Source organism: Vombatus ursinus, unplaced genomic scaffold, assembly GCF_900497805.2.
Source record: "Vombatus ursinus unplaced genomic scaffold, bare-nosed wombat genome assembly UNPS02014830.1, whole genome shotgun sequence".
NCBI lineage: Eukaryota > Metazoa > Chordata > Mammalia > Diprotodontia > Vombatidae > Vombatus > Vombatus ursinus.
This window is the reverse complement of record NW_020954608.1, coordinates 13,006,199-13,024,774: the sequence shown is the minus strand read 5'-3', so window position 1 is coordinate 13,024,774 and position 18,576 is coordinate 13,006,199. Positions and strand designations below refer to the sequence as shown.

The following is an 18,576-nucleotide window of genomic DNA, read 5'->3' as shown; positions in this document are numbered from 1 at the left end:
ATTCCTTGGTGCATATAACTATAGAGATACTTGTTTCAACAAGTCTCTCATTAATAGCGAGATAGGCATCTTGCTAGATGCTTGTCAAAGGCCTTCACCTCTAATGTGGGGTATGTCCTGGGCAAAGTCCAAATAAAAAAAAAGTCTCTTAAAATGTAAAGGTCCCCCAGATACTTTTGTTTACATATTGAATTATAGTCATTGCATCAAGCCCTAGAATATTACAGTCTTTGTAACAACTACTCCCAAAGAGTTCAGCCTAATAATTCATAAAGAATGCCTATTGGTGAGTCTAGGATTTATACTTGGACATACAGCCACTGAGCTACTCTTGTCAGTATATCTATTATGTAAACATATAATGAGTAGGGCCCAGAATTGAACAACAAAAAGAGAATGGTTTCCACTGCAGTTACAGAACTACATAAAGCTTATAAATGATTTCTTGAGTTTTCTTGAAAGAAAAAAAATATTTTTTTCTTACTATCTATATTCTTCTAGAGATTTTATAAAGGTACAGGTGATGGAAGTCTCCAATCTGCAGGTTTTAAAAACTGTCAGTGACCAAAGGTCAATGTAGTGTACAGTGAAGGGAAACAGGGTGTAGCCTATTAACAATGATGGCCAAAACGCAAGAAGTGCTGTAAAGGAAATTTTCCAGGAGATGTGTGACCAGAAAAATGGAGCCTGCAATGTAATGAGAACAAGGGATACAGATAACCAGCCTGAGTGCTGTACAGATAGGCTCATAATATCAAAAGACATAGAGAAAGCCCCCCCCCATATTTAGTGGCTCCTCTAAGTTACACAGAATGACTAGGCACGGAGAGATTGTGACCTGTACGATTAGAGGATGCACCCACTTCAATGAGATCACAAATCTATTGAAGAATTGTTTTCCTCTTGATTTCTCATAGCACTATGATTCCCAATAATTTTATTTTGGATAAAATTGATTAAAAAATCTCACAATATTCTTTACTTGATTATTTGGCTTATGTGTATCTTGATGGTATTTTGATTTTTTGGTCTAACAGTGTATTGGATGAAATAATTTACTGAATACATTATAATTATCTAAAAGTGTAAATCCATAAAAAAGAACATATTAACCTACTGAAATTATATCCAGGACTTCTCTGCTTTTGAAATCAATTTCTAAATTTTTATTTCAAAAACAAAAAAAGCTTTTATTTTTTCAAGTTATCTTCTACATCCTCTAGTAATGTTCATTTTTAATGCTTATTGGTATTTATTTGTAATCAGTGTTTGAGTTATTTATATTTTAGATAAACAATAGAATTATATCGTCTTATCTAAGAGCTCAAAATGAACAGTTTCTTTATGTTCTTTCACCTTAAGTGCTAGATGTATACCTGTTTTTTTTTGCAGGGTAAGAAAGCAGGAAGTGTTTATGCACAGAAAGGAAGTATGAAAAAGACTGGAAATGGGATCATAGGATATTTCAACACTCATAACAAATGTGGCTTTATCGCTAAAGGAAGGTTACATGTTCCTGGAGGTAAAATTGAGCTGCCTGTTTCCTTTGCTAACTATATAGCCAGCAAGAGAAATGTCAGACCTGGACTTGGTCCTAGTGCACAAGCCAGATATAATAAATAAGGTTAAAGTTTGGCATATTTCACATTTATGTCCCTGTTTTATATTCAGGTACTTTAATCCATCAACAGGATTTTCATATGTTAAAATGGCATTTTAAGGAAAGGACTTATAAGACAAAAAGTTGAGTGAAAATAACTAAGTAGCACATGGTATTTAGAAATTATTCTCATTAGAGGTCCGGACGTACACATGATGGTAAGACTAGAGAAAAGTCATTAAGCTCATATCAATATTTATTATATTGGGAGCCTACTAAAGCTACATCCAAACACATTGTCAGATAACTGGACAGACTGTTTTTAAAAGATCAGGCCTCAAATAACCATTCAATATAGCAAAAAATAAAATTCACCTCGGTTTGGATGGAATTCATTAATGTTTTTAATTATACTGTCAGTTATTAAAACAACGAATCCTATCTGAAGTATAAGTAAGCCATGTGTATATGAGGGTCAAATCTTTTTGTCTTAAACAATCTTTTGTATTCAGGCACTTTATATACATTATCTCATATGTACATAAATACACACAAACGTGTATATGTATATTATATATACATACATGCACACAAATACTGTTGATTTTCATCTTAAATGTGCCAGACTCCTCTACCTCAATACATTCCATTCACAGTTCTTCTTAAAATATGCTACAATTTGATAGAGGTAAAAGCAAATGGCTAGGTAAATTAATTACCACTATTTATTTGGAGAAACATAATTTTAATCATACCTAGAAACAAAGAATGACTAAACGGATTTTTCTTCATAGAAAAATTGTAACTGACCTTTACTATCCTAAAGATATGAATATTTCAGATCAAAGGGATATTAGAGATTATCTAATCCACCTGCACAATGTACAAATGATAAAACTGCGGAGGCCCAGACGTGTGAAGAGATTTGGTCATTAAGTTGGGACTAGATCCCACATTTCCTGGCTCTATCCTGGTGCTCTTCCCAGTACATCATGCAGTTTCTTCTGCCACAGTCTATGCATCTTGGCAGAGTTTCCTACTCCAGAAAGATATTACCATATATAGATATGTAGGCATGTGTGTTACCCAACACACACACACTCACATACAAATATATAGATAAAAACATATACAAAGCTTTATTTAAAGAAAACATCCTGCAAAAGAAATGATAACAATGAAAATAAAGCTCGGAAGGAAGCATATTTCTGCACCTTGAGAAATGTTATAAGGTATCTGCAAATAACACTGTTTTAGAAGTCACAGAAGAACCAGTCGATGTGTTGACTGATTGATGTGTTGATTAATTTTGCTGGACTTTTTTCCTCTTTTTTTTCTAATTTTTTTTGTTATGTAGATTGGTTCATGGGGGGGGCTGGTATTTATATAGTGCCTACTATGTGCTAGGCACTGTGTTAAGTGCTTTTTACAAATACTACCTCATTCAATCATCACAACAACCTTGTGAGGTAGGTATTATCGTTATTTCCATTATATTATTATTTCCATTTTACAGTTGAGGAAACTGAGGCAAACAGAAGTGACTTGCTCAAGGTTATATACAGCTAGTAAATGTTTGAGACTGCATCTGAATTCAGCTCTTCTTGATTCCAGGACCAGTGCTCTATCCATTGTACCATCTGCTGTTTCCAGAAAAGATAACAGAAAATGAAGATGACATAAAAGTAAAAGGTATCAACAAAAATTAAAAACATTTTTAAAGAAGGCAAACATGAGACACCTAGTAAATTCAAACCATTTAATGTAGCAGTTTTATAATTTCCTACTACTTCCATATCAATTATATATACTTTTGGACTACTTTTAATCACAGGTTTTGTATTGTTTGGCCATTTCTACAACAAACTGATCTGCTAACATACAACCATGAAGTCATTCGCAGACGTGACATAAACATCACAAGATTTTCTAGTCTGTGAGTTGGGAATTTTTTTCAAGGCGAAGAGGATGCTAATTCATGAAGGGGGGAATAGAGTATACATAGAAGTTTAAAAAATTTTAAAAGAGTGAAAATGAAAACAGGTGAAGTAAAGCTAGAGAAAGGAGAAAGGAGGGGAGATGACAAAGGGATGAGATGGAGATAAGAGAAAAATGGAGTGGTGAAGAAAAATGAAAAGAGAATAAAGAAAAGGCAATGATACAAGGAGGGGAGAGGAAAATGAGATGATACAGGAAGGAAAGGAAAAGGTAAATAAAGGAGAAAAGAGGGAAATAGGAAGGGAAAATGTTCAATATTGGAATGATAGGGGTGAGGTAAGGAGTAAAGGGAGGAAAAGAGAGACATGTAAGAGGGAGAAAAACAAAGGGAGAAGGGAAGATGACAGCAATAGGAAAACGTGGGAGAGGAATCACTGGATGAGTGTAGGTCTTAAGATGAATGCCTCAGCTAGAGGCAAACTGCTCAACTGCTTTTGTCCTCTCCTTTAATTCACTTGGTTGTAAGCATCAGTATGAGTTAACCCCCTTCCTTTATGACTGCATTTAAAATACTGATCAGCTCTTTGTAATTTAAAATAGTCCTTTAGCAGTAGGAAATGGTTTGATTTTTTTTCAAAGTTTATTTTTAATATTTCTTTTTTTCCCATGAAATTCTTAAAGTTTTGCACAGTTTAGGAAATTAGAACTAAAGGGAATTTTAAGAGATTATCTAATCCAGAATACACCAAATTACAGAGAAGAAATCTGAGGCCAGGAGATGTGATGGGACTTATTCAAGGTCACGTAAAGTTAGTAGTAGAGGTGGAACTAAAATAACTGGTTTCCTTAGCAGTCTTGTGTATTTTATTTTATACATTTAAAAACATCATTCTAAGAAAGGGTCCATAGGCTTTGCCAGATTACCAAGCAGATCCAGGACACATACAAAAAGGTTGAGAACTTCTGTTTTATATTTAAAAACTATCTGACTACTTTGCCTCTGTCCAGCACCTAGCTCTGTACCTGGCATACAATGGGTACTTAATAAATGTTTAGTGACTCACTGACTTTGAAAGATTATTTCCATTATACCATGAGGCCTAAAGGCTATATTTGGAATCAATTATTTCATTGTTTTGAGTCTTTCCTTATCACCACTAGTACTCTGCCCTACCTACCCCTGCCAAAAGAAGAAAAAAAAATCCAGATTTTTACTCTACTTGGGTTATAATGGAAATAATAAATAATGGGAAACAGAACAAAAAAAAGGTTATTAAAAACAACTTCAGGAATAGCAGAGTTCACCACTTTGCATAGCTTTTTAACTGTTGTCAAGTCTTCAGATAATCTGCCCTAATTAAAGCAGACCAGTAGCACACCAAAGTGGAAATTATTCTCTGCCTTGTACTCTGTTGCTATCAACACCATGGGCAAATCACTTAACTTCTCCAAGTTTGTTTCCTCATCTGTGAGATAAAGAAATTGGTTTAGAAGGCCTCCAAGAACCCTTCCAGCTCTACATCTATGATCCTATCATCTGATGAATTACCAGCAACTCATAGGCTATTTGCTGAGAGCCAAGGTGGACTCACACACTTGACAACCTATTGATCTGACAGTGTACATTGAGTTAAAAACTCAATTCCTATTTGTTGAATATATTATGTGTATAATAAGATAATAGTCACCCTGGTGCTTCATAAATTTTTTAAAATGTGGATAATCTATTAATTTTTTTCATTTTCTATTTGTGTGTTTTAGTGTAGTATAGATTCAGTCCATAATAGACACTCTAAATATATATTAAGAAAGTCTTTCATGCCCATGCATTCTCTCTTCATTTTTTCCTCTCAGGTAAGGAATTAACATATTTTTCCATTATATTTGACTCTAGGATTTTTAAATATCTGTCTATATAGATAGATATGTGTGTATATGTACATGTGTGTGTATATATATCTCTACATATACACATATGTATATGTGTATGTGTGTCTGAGAGGCATCGTGGGAGTAATGGACAGAAAGCTGGCCTTGGAGCCAGGAAGACCTGGATTCAAGTGTTGCTTCTGAAACACACTAATTGTATGATAATGGATGACTCATTTTACCTCTCCGTACCCAAGACAACCCCTTAAGACTTTAAATTATAGACCAGCTGCCTATCTGAATCAGTGGGCAGAAATTCTACAGTAGCAGTTCCTATAATATCTGGAAATGAATACAGAATACATATACACATATTGGGATATAAGAAAATTTATACATATATAAAATTTCTGCTTCAATCCTTTGATCTTTTAAAAATAGTGATCTTTTCATTTGTATCTACATAATATATATTTGTCTATCTACACCTATAAGTACTTATATGTACATACATTTAATATAAATATATAAAATATGTAATATTATGTGGTGGTATTGTATAATATTAAATGTAATAATATTTTTGTGTTTTACATACAATGAAAATCATTCTATTTTTAAAAGCCCCAAGGAATTAAAGAGTAGGAAACATTTTATTTAGCAAGAAATATTTAAGGTGTTATTGATTTTATTTACAGTTGTAGAAATTTTAAGTAAAGTGGTCAGTTCTTAGATTGTATGTGAAGACTTAAGAATAAGTGACAAAAAATAGCTTTGCACAAAACATCAATTCTAACATAATATGCAACACATCCAAGCAAAGACTTACTACCAAGGACTGACAATGTTATCAGGTATTAGCTTTTTGGCAGTATTTAGAAAATTCATGAAGGCTGATCAACTTCAAAAACTTTTAATAGAAGGGAAATATTTTCTTCTGAATAAAACAAATTTGAGGAAAAATCAGACTTACAAACATTGAGTTGAAATATTCATTGCAAAGCTGTCACTTTTTTCATTATCAAAAGGAATTCAAAATAGATTTCAAATGTTAGAAACCTCTAAATATTGCTACATCAATTTTTTTTATTTCTCTAGTTTTTTTATATTCTTTTAAAGTATAAACAGTAAAAATTATAGAATGAGATGATGTTTCACAAAATTAGTGGAGAATTGACAAAAGGAATGATTTCTAATAAATGACTGCCATAACTAATAAAAGAGTTTCTGTTTAAAGGCAATGTTTCAAATTATAATTCTGAAGATATGATTAACCACTTTACAGCTGGAATTGGAAATCACAAGGAGAATATAAATTATACAATTTAATATTTATATCATTTAAGCGATGAGCTTGGAGAAAATCAGTTAAGGATATTTGAAAAAATTTTCAAGAAATAAGATGAAATATGTGGCAAATAGAGTAAAATTCCTAAAATGTATTCATCTTTCATAGTCACATACTATCCAAATGGAGCCGCAAGTCATCTGCAGAATTTATTTGACAAATTATTTGGGAGGTTTAAATGTGCTGTTTTCAGAAATTAGATATGCTGTAGTCATATAATGAACTAATTAATCCATGATCTGATCAATAAGAGGGTTAATTTATTAATTGCATATTATTCTAGTTTAAATAACTAAGTCTTTGCATCAGAAAAAAAAAAAGCTCCAAGTATACACCTTTAGAAATTAGACCAATGATATTTATCACTACTGTATTTTAAAAGCTCCCCATTTACCATTACCTTTGACTCTGACTCTTAGCAACCAGTTGATTCTAGAATATTTGTATATATGACAATAACAACTGATGACATATTAAATTCCCCCTTCTTTGGGTTTAAATGAAATTTTAGAGAAGGGAATTAATTTTCTTTTCCTATAGATTATATACACATATATAAAATATTATATAGATTATATATCAACCCACATATACATACACACATATGTTAATGTTCTCTTCCTTCTCCACAAACCTGTGACTTTATCTATGTTAAAGAACTCACAGTGTGGAATTTCCCTCCACAGATCAGTAACTCAACTGTAAGGGATACTGAGAAAGATTAAGTGACTTGCTCATGCTTGCACAGCTAGTACATATCAGAGCAGAACTTGAAACAGGCCTTCCTTACTCCAAGGTCAATCATCTATCCACTACCCCATGTCACGCTTACGGATTGTTTTTTCTGGAACTGTAGTTTTATCTGTGTAGGGAGAACTCAGAGAGGAAACTCCCTCTATCAATGCAGACCAGTAACTGTTCTCAAACTTAGAGGCTCATAGTTGTCTGGTCATCCAGAAATATTAAATAACTTACCCAGGTTAAGTTAAAATTGGAATTAGATTAAAAATGGAATAAAATTTCCTTGGAAATAACTGGCAATATTTGTATCATTAAGTACATACAGTACAACCCCAATATGAAGCATATGATGTTGTCAGGAATCAGCTATGCTATAGGAAAAAAATCATGTCTGCCATGTACACATTGGTAGATACAGAATCTCCTTCACTGTAACATGTTAAGCCTTCTAAAACAAGTGTTGCAACAAAGTTTAATGTATTTGGAAATCAGACAAAACTGTCATTTGAAAAATGCAAAGTGGAATCTCTCATCAGAACCTCTTCAGCATCTAACAGTTTTTTCTTTGACTCAATTCAACTCAAACAAACATTTATGAAATGCTTACTATACTGCATGCCTGGTCCTTCCTTTATCACAGTTATTGAGTAAAGCAATATTTATGAGTAGGCAGAGCAGGCAGTTACCCATTTTCATGATTTCAGAAAGGCCAAGGGTATCTCCTACAATTTCAATATACCTTCCCCATTAACTCAACAGTCTAAAATTTCTGTAATAGAGAACAAAACCAGCGTCTGAAATAAAACTCTATACTATAAGCAATTCATAGGAGTGGTAACTGATTTCAATTCACCTTGAGGTATAAATGAATTCTATAAGAAAGCCCTTTCCTTAGATTATGCTTGGATGAGAAGGAAACTGAGGGACAGGGAGTGTGACTGAGGAGAAACAAATGGTTAGCATGGAGACAAATAAAAACACACTAGGAGCAACAAAATCAACCTTCATCTACTTCACCAATTTTATGTAGGAGCATCCCTGACACAAAGAGATGAAATACTACATGGAACCAAAGTGATGACAACAGCCAAATTTCTATTTCCTATTGCATCACCAATAAAAATGCTATGGTGATTGGGGTGAAGGGACTGGATGGTGAAGGAAATATGGGAACAATGTGAGACTTTTTTTTAAAAAGAGAACTAATGGAATTGGGGCAAAAAGGGTATTCTGGAATAGTTTATTTTGCCATATTTTTAACCCTTCTATCTCAATATACTATTTACCAAACAATCTTCCTGAAGATATTCCACCTTTAGCTACCAACAGAGAGGCAATAAGGTTCAATGGATAGCTAACTGCCCACAGATTCAGGAAGATGAAGTCCTACTTCTGACACGCACTGCTTGTACGACCCTGGGTAAGCTATTTAATATTTCTGGGTGACCAGACAAATCTAAGCTTCTAAGTTTGAGAACAGTTACTGATCTGCATTGATAGAGGGAGTTTCCTGAGTTCTCCCTCCACAGATAAAATCACAGGTCCAAAAAAGACAAGTACAACAAAAATACTAACAAAAATGCAGCACAGTGCTGCAAAAATGAATGCTAGATTGGAAGTCAAAAGAGCTGGGTTCCGACTATGAGTATGTCACTAAGTATCTATGTGATTGAGCAAGTCACTTACCCAATCTAAGTCTCATTGTCTTCACCTGCAAACTAGCATTGAACTAGGTGACTATTATGACCCACCATTCTAGCTCTGATCTATGGTCCTACATATTGTCCTCAACACATTAATGTGACAAGAATATAAAGTGATAGATTCAGTATAAATAGATAGGCTGAGAGGGAATACTCATATCCTTGAAATAAGAAATGGAGCTCAATGAAACTCTTTATAGCTACATTCATTACTAGGCAATGAGGTACAAATGCTGAAAAGAGATGGATAGGGTTTAAAATTTTAGATTCCAAAAATTTCTCCAGGTGCTCAAGTCTCATTTATCTTTTGGTCAAAAAAAAATTAATAGGATTTCAAAAATCAATACCATAAGCCTCAATGAGTCATGAACTTTAGAACACGTTCTCATGGCTATTTTTCTTTCTTTTAAAATTCTTAGATATGTCATATACCATAGGTTTCAGGAGGTAGATTTAGTTACCTCTATCATTAAGATCTTCTTTGAAAGAGCAAGTCTGGACTATATCACTTTACCACACCTCCTTTTTTAGTTAAATAACTTCAGCTTAGCCTTAACTAGTCCAATGGTGGTCTTTCCCCATCACAAATGCTACATTTTAAAGGTTTTATACATTTAGAAACAGGTCAATATGAGAATTTAGAAAATATCCTCTCAGCTTCAAGAAGACTTTGGTTGGGAGAAGGTAGGGTTACCCTCTATTAACTATCATATGATTCAGTTGTTGTGGGGAGGGAACATAAAAATATACCTGTTGCCTCTTTTTCAAATTTCTTTCACATACATATATATGTATATATATATATACATATATATGTATATATTTTTAATGACTGAGAAAATAAGTTTACTTATTAGGTTTATTAGTAGTCAACTCCAAAATCCTAAAAGAAAACCATATTTATCTAAATACTATTCAAATGATAAGCTGTCCTCAAATTTTATCTATTCAATATTTTGCAGTTCTTCATAATTAAATGACCTTAATTAGGTGATTGGAAATTAAACCAATTGAGAAAATTTCCTAGCAATACGGTTGTGGGTCAATTCAGCTGTGTTCCAAAATGTCAGACTCCATTCTAACCCTTTGCCTGTGCTGAGCTCCAACTCACACACAGAAACTTGACTATAGGATATCAGCCTTGACTTGAAATTGGCTAAATTGGCATCACAAGAGAGATGCAGATAGTATTTTCATTAGGCTCTCTATGTCCCAGGCTCCAAGCTGCCAACACCCTCAACCCCAAAGAAAGAAAGAAAAGGAGAACTGAGGGAAAATGTCAATGGTATAAAATGTTAAAAATCAGTCTCCTGCATGGTATAAGGAAGTCAGAATAACATCAAATACTATGGTTTTGCTCATTCACATTCTTGTTAAAACAAGAATTGGGAACAGAGATTTTACCTTGTGCCTAAGACCTTAGTCCCTTCAATGAGGATGCCAATCCTTCATTTTTTTTTTTTGCAAGAATAACAATTTAATTTCCCATTATACTCATTCACTTTTGAAATTATTATTGGGAATCAAGCTCAGCTTTTTTCTATTACAGACAACAAGATAAATCTACCTTTTAGCCAAACTGTGGTTATATTTGACTTGACACCCTCACTTTCAGATGTTGTAGGCAAACACCTCTAAGGGTCTGGCAAAAGTCTATCAATCACTCCTTCCTCTAGGTCTATGTCCCAGTGCTATCGATTGATCCAATTAAAGTCCAGTTAAAGTATTGGTGACCTCTGAATAGAACCAGATAGTAATTGGAATGTATGTTTATCATTGAACAGGCTCCACACAAGAAAATAAATTTTCAAAAGTCTGAAATTCTACCAAAGAAGAATTGAGCTTCATAGAGAAAGCTACCAATTGTGCCCTGAGAAGTTGTCAAAGCACTGTTTTAAGTATTTTAAAAAGCCTTCTCTTTACGCTTGTTATTGTAAAGTTGAAAGGAAGGGTGTTTTCTAAAGGAAAACTCCCAAGGATTTTAATAATTTTTCTTTGTTTATTTGCATTTCTATCCCACATGACATCCCCTGTAGTTTATTATCCTGACATTTCAGACATCAAAGTGATATTAGAAACTGAAAGCATAAAGAGGCCTTATCTGAAAACAGTTTCAATCAGATTGGGCACTAGCATTTTCATATCGTTAAAAATCATAATTAAATCAATATAATAGAATCTGTCAGCTACTTGCAAGCTCTATGGGAGTGAAATGTTCGAAAGTCTCAGCAGGAGTACAGGAAAAAAAAGGCAATGTTATTACTTTTTCATATTACTGAATTTGAGGGCTTAATGCATTAAAAACACTTTTAATAAAATTATAAGCATTATGGCTAAATGTTATTTAGTCCTGTAACACATAACTGTGATTAGAGAGCACAAGAAATTATTACCCTTAAAAAGGAAGATTTACATTATAAAGTATTCAAGCTCCCACCTGGTCTTGGAAGCTGTGCAGATATAGAACAGGCAACAATGCCATTAATAAATTAGCCTAAAAACAATATAGGAAACATCAGAAGAATTGGTAGAAAAAAAATCAATCTTTTATTTTTGTAACTGAAAAAAAAAATTAGCCTGAGAAAAGAATAAAAGAGCATTGTCAGAGATACACAATATCACTAAGCAGCTCTGGGAGGCAGTCAGATTGTATGAATTAGGGTTGGTTGATAGCGAAAAGGAAATATGACGGACCCCTGGCTAGTTCACAGCGGGAACTTTGCAGAGAAGCTTGCAGCGCGGGGCACATGCAAACTGATGTGGTTCAGCTTGTCAGCCCCACTCTGTGTAAAACATTAAAAGGCCATGTCAGCAGCCTATCCCTACTGCTACCAAGGGAGACGTTTCCAGGGTGGATGGGAGCTACACAAAGGTCTGGAAGCTAAGTACTGAGGTGAAGCAGACAGCACGCTTCCAGCCATTTAAAGAAGCCGGGAGGCAAAAGGCCAGGGAAGCATCGGGAGGGCAGTGAGAGAACAGCTACACTAACTGGCAGAATGACTGGACATTTGGAGTGGAGGACCAGCTGGCTTAATAAAGCTGAAGGGTGAGGAGATAAGGAGCTGTTCTGCTTTTTCTCCCTCTTTGCAACTAATTCCCAGTTCACTACTTTGTTGTCGACTAACTTTGTTCTTTCTCCTTAGATTGAGCTGTGTGCTTTGGGAGTTGGGGGAGGGAACAGTAAGGTGACAGCTGTTCTTTAAAAAAAATAAACAAACAAAAACTATTTGGCAATTACCAGGAAAAAACAAATAGGTGATCGTTCTAGAACACATAGGGTCTGTGAACCTGCGCACGCTGAGGTACCTACCATGGTATTCTTGTCCAGGTACATAGTAGCTTGGGTTTCCCGCAATGTGCAGGGAAATGAGCACTTCTCCCTGCTCCCCATCCCCTTCCAGCTCCCCGTGGTGGGTGCATAGGAAAAAGAAGGGCGAGAAGCGGGGGTAGTAGCCCACCGCTCCCCTCACCCTCAGCATCGCGCCCAGCCACAGCGCCAGGAGGAAAGTCCACCGCTTAGCGAAACTCCGCTCCATACTGCCGCTGCTGCTCCCGTGGCCGCCGGCCCAGCGAGGAGCTCATTCAGTTTGGGAGAGGACCGGAGATGCTGGGAAGAAGGCTCCAGGGCAGGGGGAAGGGAAGGAGGCTGGGTGGGGTGGGAGGCCGGGGCGAGCCCCCCCTCCAGGAAAGTTCAGGCGCTGCCACTGGAGGAGGAGCAGGAGAAGGCCGGCTGGGATCCGAAGTTTGCCGTCGCTTGTGGGGCTGGCGCGGAAGGCTGTCAGTGGACGGCTGCGCCTCGGCTGCCTCCGCGCGGACACCCAGGTCCGGGAGTGGGAAAAGCTCCCGCCTCCTCTCCACACCTTCTTAAAGCCCCGGGCAGCGAGTCCTCCCCCCACCACACACACCACACGTGTCCCCGGCCCGGCTATGCCCGCCCTCGCTTCCTCCCGGCGCTCGGGGCTCTCGTTCCCTCCCTCCTTCCCTCCCTCCTTCCCTCCCTCCCTTTCTCAGCCTCTTTCTGGCAACTTGGGAGGAACTGGGCGAACACTCTGCCGGGTTCAGGGGTCCGAGTTCGCACGAGGAGAAGGAGCGGAGTGTGGAGGGAGGGGCTGGAAAGCTATGCTGTGCGTGCTGATTGGGGATGGTGCGGGGGGTTGGGGGGGAGAGGAAGATCAGGAAGAAAGAGAAACAGCGCTAGATATGATTATTTATTTTTCCCCAGGTGTCTTGGCAAAAGAAGAGATCATAAAATCCCATATCTCTTTCAGCTGAAAAGGGGGTGGAGGAGGAGGGAAGAGAAAGAGAGAAATGCATGCATGCATGCAAGCATGCACTGGAGACGGGCAGAAAGCTGGTTGGGAGACTCGGGCCCGGCTCCTTTTTCTTTGTCTGTATTGGCTGCTCTTCCTCCCTTCCAGCCTCCCAGCCTCTCGGGCTGTGTAGCTAAGACCCGTTCTAATAAACTGCCCGCGGAACCTCGACCCGAGAGAAGACATCTAGAGCCTCCTCTGGGTCCACTTGAGCTTCCTTTCCTTCCAGTACTCTTATCTCTTCTAGCATCCCCACCCCACTCTACTCTGTAGCTCCAGAACCTCCTCAGTATCCAGGTTTAAAATGAGATTAAACGAAAGTAGAATTGGCAGCTTCAAGTGTTGCCTGGAAATGATGATTTGTGATTCCAGGGTGGAGGGGAAATGTGTGGTTGGGGGAGGATGTAGCTGGGACTCAGCAATGACTCTTCTTTGGACTGAAATTTACTGTTTATTGTTTTTGTTTTCTTAAAAGAAGGGTGGTGGGTTTTTGTTTATGATTATTAGTGTTTATTTTCCTCTAAGTATCATATCAGTTCTGACAAATGTCACTGAAGTGGGGAGTGGGGGTGGGGAGCCCATTCAGGGAAAGGAGCTGGCAACAGTGATTGAAAGGGGTGGTAATGAGCAGCTGAACACGCAGCCGTGGGGAAGTGGAATAATTCATAAAACACATTTTTACCAGAGGCTGGTTGGCAGGAGCACTGACTGCAGTATCCAGAGAGAAGTGGGGGGAGCAGAGTTGCTAGATGTTAATGCCTCTCCCCACCCCCATTTGGCTTGCCACCAAACCCATGTAAACCCACCACAAAAATTAGTAAATGCTGAAATAGGAAGGGATGCCATACCTAGTACTGTTTTTTGAAGTGCAAAAGGCGTGATCCAAGGGGAGCCTTTTATATTCATCTCATTGCCAAAGGGAAGGGCTTTTTCCTTTCTCATCCCTCCTGCCCAGAACCCTTTTCAGGCAGAAAAATAAAAATAAAATAAGGAGAAGGAAGCCCATCTTTAACACCTTCACCATCCTTCATTCAAGCCTCTGCAGCTCACGTCTCATATGTGTAGTTAGACTGATTTCTTGAATCAGGTTCCTTTAGCAGCATTTCAATTTTTAAAAAATTGGCATTTTTAAGTACCTACTATGGGTCAGGCACTGTACCAAACACTTGGACATAAAAAGACAAAAACAAAAGTCAAGGCTCCCAAGGACCTTAGGCTCTATGGGGGAGTGGGATGTAGGGAAGGGGCATACACTCTAACACACATAAGTAAATAGAAAATGTGCACGAAGTAGATTGAAGGTAATTTCTGGGGGATAGAGACTAGTGAGTCTCTAGCAGCTGAGGGAGAGAGCAGAAATCAGGAGAGGTTTCATGGAGGACAGCACACTTGAGCTGAGCTTTTTCTTAGACTCTACAAACTAGAGCTAAAAGAAATTTACTTCTAATAATAAACTCATTGCCATCTCTTGTCTGGTTTGTTGGGCATAAAACCAATGTTATTTTAGGCTGCAGGTAAGAAGAATCTGATTTTTATAAGAAGATTCTATCTTAAAAGACTGTAAAATTGGGGAGCTCGATACAGAGGTGTATAAGCTCTCCAGTCCTCTTAACCCATGCACATGTGTGATCAGTTTGATTTTCTACTTTATCCTTCTTAAGTTCCCATGACTTTTAGAAGAATTTCTTGTGAGCGTTTGCATGAATTTTAGCTCTTGTGACTAAGGCACATCCCTGACTTCGGGACAATCCATTCTGACCAAATAATGTTCAAGCTTCTTCATACATCTCTGCCAGTATAGTACAGATTCCCAGCTTCCCATAGCCTTATAGTTTCCATGCATAGTCTTTCCTATATAGATACTGCCAGCTATACCTAACTGTGCCAGCTTGTGTGTGCCTGATGGTTTAGTGATATGAACTTAGAATGGTGCAGAATTCCCTTCTGTGATCTAATCCTTGAAACAGTCTGCTGTGTGGATTTCTGTAATCCATGTATTTGTCTACTAGTGTATAGTCTTTCTAATCAGTTCAACCAAACTGCAGAGCTATTTTCAAAGGGACATTGATTTTCATGTTTACATTTTAGCCTGAGGATTGATTTATTAAGGTGGTGGTGCCTACCTTAGCACTGGTCAAAATAGAAGTGTCTGGTTTTTTTTTTCTTTTTATTAGAGTTAAAAGGGATCTCAAATATTTAGTGACTTGTCCACAATCACACAGGTAGTAAATTGCAGCATCAGGATTTGAACCGAGGTCCTTTGACTCCAAATCCAGCACACTTTTCATTGTGGTATTTTGTGACTCACAGATTTCAACTACCCCACCTTTAGATAGATGATTCCTGAAGCTCTATTTTATTCAGTCATTACCTCTCTTCTGAGCTCTTGATTATATAGCCTCTGAGGTCCTTTTTAGTTCTAACTATATGATCCTATATTATGTTAAATTTACCAACCCTAATGTTAGCCCAGGATAGAAATTAATCTTTAAAACCACATAGAGACAACAAGATGTATGAAATAAAAACACCAGGTTGGCAAGTCAGAAGACCTGGATTCAAGTGGTTCTGCCACTTGTTAACTGAATGACCTTGGTTATAGTATTTGACATCCCCACACTTCACTTTCCTCATTTTTAAAATGGGAATTGTAATACATTACAGTTATCCTTTCCACACTGAGACTTTCCCATCACAGTTTCAATATATCTCAGGTTGGCATAAGAAATTAAATGGGAATTTTGGGGGGGAGTTTTGCAGAAGCCTTAGACAACAGGCAAAGGCCAGCAGATGACATAGAAAAAGTTTAGAAACCCAGAAATGTATAAAATATATGTATACTATTGTATGATAGCAATATATTTTATCTTTTAATACTATAATAATTCAGACTTCTTCTCTGGTACAAAGAGAGGGCCAAAAAATCTACGCATATGTTCCAGATTGGGGGGGAGGCACTGCACCCATAACCTCCACAAAGTAGAAAGGGTAACTGTATTTATTTCACAGGGCTCTTTTAAAAATCAAATAAGAAAATATATGTAAAGTATTTTGTCACCATAAAGAGCTATATAAGACATCACAAGAATGAACTTCCTCCATTACTGCTCACAGTTCCTTAATTGCTTATGAGAAGAAAATGTGTACAGGGAGGAGAAAGTGTTCAGGGAAATAAATAGTTCTCAGAGGACTGATAGATTGAGGTTCACTTCTGGACCACTGTTTCCAATTGTTTTTGCAGCCGTACAGAGTTTTTCATTAACAAGTATAAAGAATGTTTAAATAGTACCCCTGGGGTGTGTTGAACTGGACTGGATGGGGGTAGAAGGGTTGCTATACCTCATTTTCATGCCCTTTGGCTTAATAACATCAGCGTTATTTCTTTTTAATTTTAATCTAAGCTCCTATAGAGAGGCTGATTCAAAATCAAGGTAAAGCTCTGGTTTAATACAATTTAACTAATTTGTTTAAAATACTTTGTAAGAAACGGAAGAATTGATAAGATATAGGTAGTACCACCTTGCCCATTAGGCTTGAAGTTACACACAAAAAAAGTTAATGACAAAGCTAGGTTAAAATATAAGACTCCCAATTAGCAATCTACTGGGCTAACCTTTAGACCTTCCTTTCCACTCAATGCAACATGATAAACACCTTTGGAAAAAGCATTTTCTGTTTTTCAGAAATGACAAACCTACTGTGGTCTGATTTTTAAAACCAACTAAACAGAAGTGGTTGTCAACTGAATTTCTTTGAAATGACATTTCCAAAAAGAAAAAGCAGAAATGAAAAGAGAGATGAATGAGCAAATTTATGGAAGGAGGGGGAGACAAAGCTGTTGAGATGAATAGATATATAAAACAATTAGAAGTTTTCTAATGGCATATTCTGCCTATAAACTCATTTCTTACATATACACACATATACATATACATGAATATGTGTGTGTGTATATATGAGACAAATAGTCAACAATTATCCAGTGTTTTTTAGCATGGAGTAAAAAGTCATGAAACAATCTGAGGAACATTTGACTTATGTTATATCTATACCTTTAGATCTATGGGAGGTTATGGGTTAGAAAATTAGAGATAAATTGTCAAAGTAAATTTTAATTTACAAAAATACCCTATCTGAATCCTTATCTATTCTTTTTGAAGAGGGCATTCTTTGAGATTGTGCAATATATGGGAGACAGGGTTTCATCACTTCCCATTTCAATGCAAAGTCAAACAGAAAGTCTATAAAATCATGTAAATCAGATGAGTAGTTTTTCAGTCAATAGATATTTATTAACCAATTATTATTTGCAGTTTGAAGTAGCAGTTATGCAAGTGATGAAAAGAAAGATGTGACCCCTGCTCTCAGGAAGCTTATAATCTTATAGAGGAGATTACATATGAACACAGATAAAGATGATCTAAACCGTGTGTTAATATAAAAAGTAGTATATGATAATACAAGGGAGAGATCCTGAGAGGAGAGAGGGAGACAAGGAAATATTTCTTGAAAGAACTGACAAAAGGACAAAAAGGAAGGGAAGGAGGGGAAAGGAGGTATTCTAGGTTTAGTGAAAGATATACATAAAGGGAAAGAGGTGGAAAAATATGGGATATGTGAAAGGGACAAGCCCGAGTCCAATTTGGAGTTGAGAGCAGGGTAAACGCAATGGAATATGATATTAATGTGAGTGCACAGAGAAACTGAAAAATCTAGGAATTTTTAAAAATGTGTGATAGATGGCAGCAAGAGCAAATAATGAAGGATAACTATGAAGTTATGACTTAATCCTTTAAGAACAGGATTAGAAACACCAACACTCAGAAATTGGCAGTAAACATGATAAACACAAAGGGATTTTTTTTAAGAAAGCTATGTCGAGGAAAAGAGGAGAATGAAATCGGGGCTAGGATCGCTGTTCAGTATGAATGAAGCAATATTAAGGGGCAAGAAAGAGAAGGCAAATCTATTCCATTTTTGTTCCACTTTGGTTTTTCTCTACCTGGGAGTATGATCTGTGAACTGAAAAGGGCAGAATAAAAATGGTTAATAGGGAGATGAAATTCA

At 36.7% G+C, this 18,576-nt stretch overlaps 1 protein-coding gene across 1 annotated transcript in view; it reads right to left on the bottom strand.

Moving 5' to 3' along the window:
* Positions 1–12,993, bottom strand: part of RELN (reelin) — a 549,610-nt gene extending 536,617 nt beyond the window's left edge. The window contains exon 1 of the mRNA XM_027838603.1: positions 12,510–12,993. Coding sequence (XP_027694404.1) covers positions 12,510–12,735 — 226 coding nt within the window. The 5' untranslated portion in view covers positions 12,736–12,993. The remainder of the gene's footprint in view (positions 1–12,509) is intronic.
* Positions 12,994–18,576: the final 5,583 nt, after the last annotated feature.